Source organism: Pterocles gutturalis, unplaced genomic scaffold (assembly GCF_000699245.1).
Source record: "Pterocles gutturalis isolate BGI_N339 unplaced genomic scaffold, ASM69924v1 scaffold2302, whole genome shotgun sequence".
In the NCBI taxonomy this organism is placed as follows: domain Eukaryota; kingdom Metazoa; phylum Chordata; class Aves; order Pterocliformes; family Pteroclidae; genus Pterocles; species Pterocles gutturalis.
In genome coordinates, this window is record NW_010114967.1 from 684 (window position 1) to 2824 (window position 2141).

At 61.4% G+C, this 2141-nt stretch overlaps 1 protein-coding gene across 1 annotated transcript in view; it reads left to right on the forward strand.

Annotated features, from left to right (window-relative positions):
• The window catches only part of CD74 (CD74 molecule, major histocompatibility complex, class II invariant chain), a 2439-nt gene extending 298 nt beyond the window's left edge, over positions 1–2141 (forward strand). The window contains exons 2-8 of the mRNA XM_010074982.1: positions 14–147; positions 234–287; positions 505–600; positions 833–923; positions 1310–1499; positions 1864–1934; positions 2131–2141. Coding sequence (XP_010073284.1) covers positions 14–147; positions 234–287; positions 505–600; positions 833–923; positions 1310–1499; positions 1864–1934; positions 2131–2141 — 647 coding nt within the window. The remainder of the gene's footprint in view (positions 1–13; positions 148–233; positions 288–504; positions 601–832; positions 924–1309; positions 1500–1863; positions 1935–2130) is intronic.

Sequence of the window (2141 nt, forward strand, 5' to 3'; positions counted from 1 at the left end):
CCCCCTGGACCCCCCAACCCAACACCCCTCACACCGCTCCTTCCCTCCCGGGCAGGTGCCAAGCCGGCGAACAAGATGAAGATGGCCATGGTGAACATGCCGCTGGCCATGAAGGTCCTGCCTCTCACCCCCTCCGAAGGTGTCATGGTAAGAGCTGCCCGCTGCTGCTGGCGCTGCCGGCCCCCCAGGCTCGCTGCCAGCCCTCACGCTGCCCGTTTGCCTCTTCTCTTCAGAACATGGGTCCCGCCAGCAACAAAACTGAGGACCAAGTGAAACACCTGCTGCTGGTAAGGTTCCCCCGCTCCCCCCACTGACCACGTAGCTGCCCCTGTGCTGCAGGAGGGGATGGACCCTCTGCTTCCAGCTTCCAGCTGTTTCTTGGCTGGGTCTGGGGTCTCCTGGCTGGGTCTGGGGTTTCCTGGGGTGCTCAGAGCTGCAGGGAGCTCGTGGCCCGCACCACCTCGTTTTTCTTTGCCCTGTCTCACCGTGGTGGTCTCTCTGCAGCAAGCAGACCCCAGGAAGATGTTCCCGGAGCTGAAGGACAACCTGATGGACAACCTGAAGCGCCTGAAGAGCACCATGACTGATAGCGACTGGAAGGTCTCTGCTCGCTGCTGTCCTGCTCTGCCCCTTCCAGGAACAGCCCCACTTTAGGGAGGGACTGGGGGGTCCCCACCTGGAAAACCAAAGTCTTACTTGGGTTACCTCCACCCCAAGGAGCGTGGTGGTACCATGACCTCCCCTGGGCCAGGCTGGAGCTTGGGGCACAGCTCCATGATGGTGCACCCCCCCCACCTCATCCCAGTTAACGTGCTGGTTTCCCTCGTTACAGTCCTTTGAATCCTGGATGCACAAGTGGCTGCTGTTCGAGATGGCCAAGAACCCCAAGCCTGAGGCGCCCAAGGTGATCCCGGCGGAGAAAGGTACCAGGGACGGGGGCTGCGGAGCTGGGGAGGGTCAGGATGGGCTCATCGGGAATAACCACCCCCCAGGAGGTGCCAGCACGGGGCACCCCAAAGGCAACTGACCCAATCATCCCACGGGGACTCTCCAGTTGGTGGCCTTTAGGACATCCCAGATCCACTGCCTGCAGGGCATCTGGGATGAGCAAATGTCGGAAAAGCCAGAGCACCACACCAACCCCTCGGTCCTGGGCTAGCCCAAGAGCTTTAGAAAGATCAGCGGGGTGGGGCTTATTCGCCTTTTAATTTAACTGCTTCTGGATAAAAAGCTCCTGCCAAGGCTGATGGGCTGCAGAAGGTCCCATGGGGGGGCTCACGGCGTCTCCCCTCTGTTTTTATTGCCCTAGTGCAAACTAAGTGCCAGGCGGAGGCCAATGCCAGGGGTGTCCATCCGGGTCGCTTCCGCCCGCGGTGTGATGAGAACGGCGACTACCTGCCCAAGCAGTGCAATGCCTCCACGGGCTACTGCTGGTGCTCCTACAAAAATGGCACCAAGATTGAGGGCACTACCACCCGGGAAAAGCTGGACTGCCCTGGTAGGTCACCGGGGAGGGGATGGAGAAGAGGAATGAGCAGCATGAAGGGGTGCTGTGCCCCATTTTGCTTGTGATCAGGGAGGAGGAGAGCTGCCAGGGAGAGGAGAGGAGGGTGCCCAGGCCGTAGAGCATCCCTCACCCCCCTTTGGTGGCAGCATGTAAAGGAGGGAGGGGACCCTCAAAACCCCAGGCACACAGCCCTCCTTGGGGAGCTGCAGGGAGAGCAGAGGCATGCAGTCGAGGTTTTCCATGACCCAGCAGGTCCAGGCTCTCCCCTGTTGCCCTCAGCGGGGTGGGGGGCGATGGGGCAGACCCTGGGGTCCAGCACTCATGGCCTGCCCTCCCTCTGCAGCCACCCCTGCCACCGCCACCACTGTGGAGCCAGAGGAGATGATCTTCTCCGGGGTGGACATGCTCAAGCTGGGTCCAGAGAAAGGTGAGAGGCCAAGTCATGGGGCTGGGGGTGTTGGGGAAAGCCCTTAGGGCTGGGGGAGGCACAGGTCCAGCCCCAAGAGTCACAGCAGCACCAAAGCTTTGCTGGGGAGGTGGTCATTGAGACACAGCAAGCGCAGCCTGGGCTTTGGGAGGTCCTGGAGCCATCTTACTGACTCCCCCCTCTCTTTCCCCCACAGTAGCCAAGTAG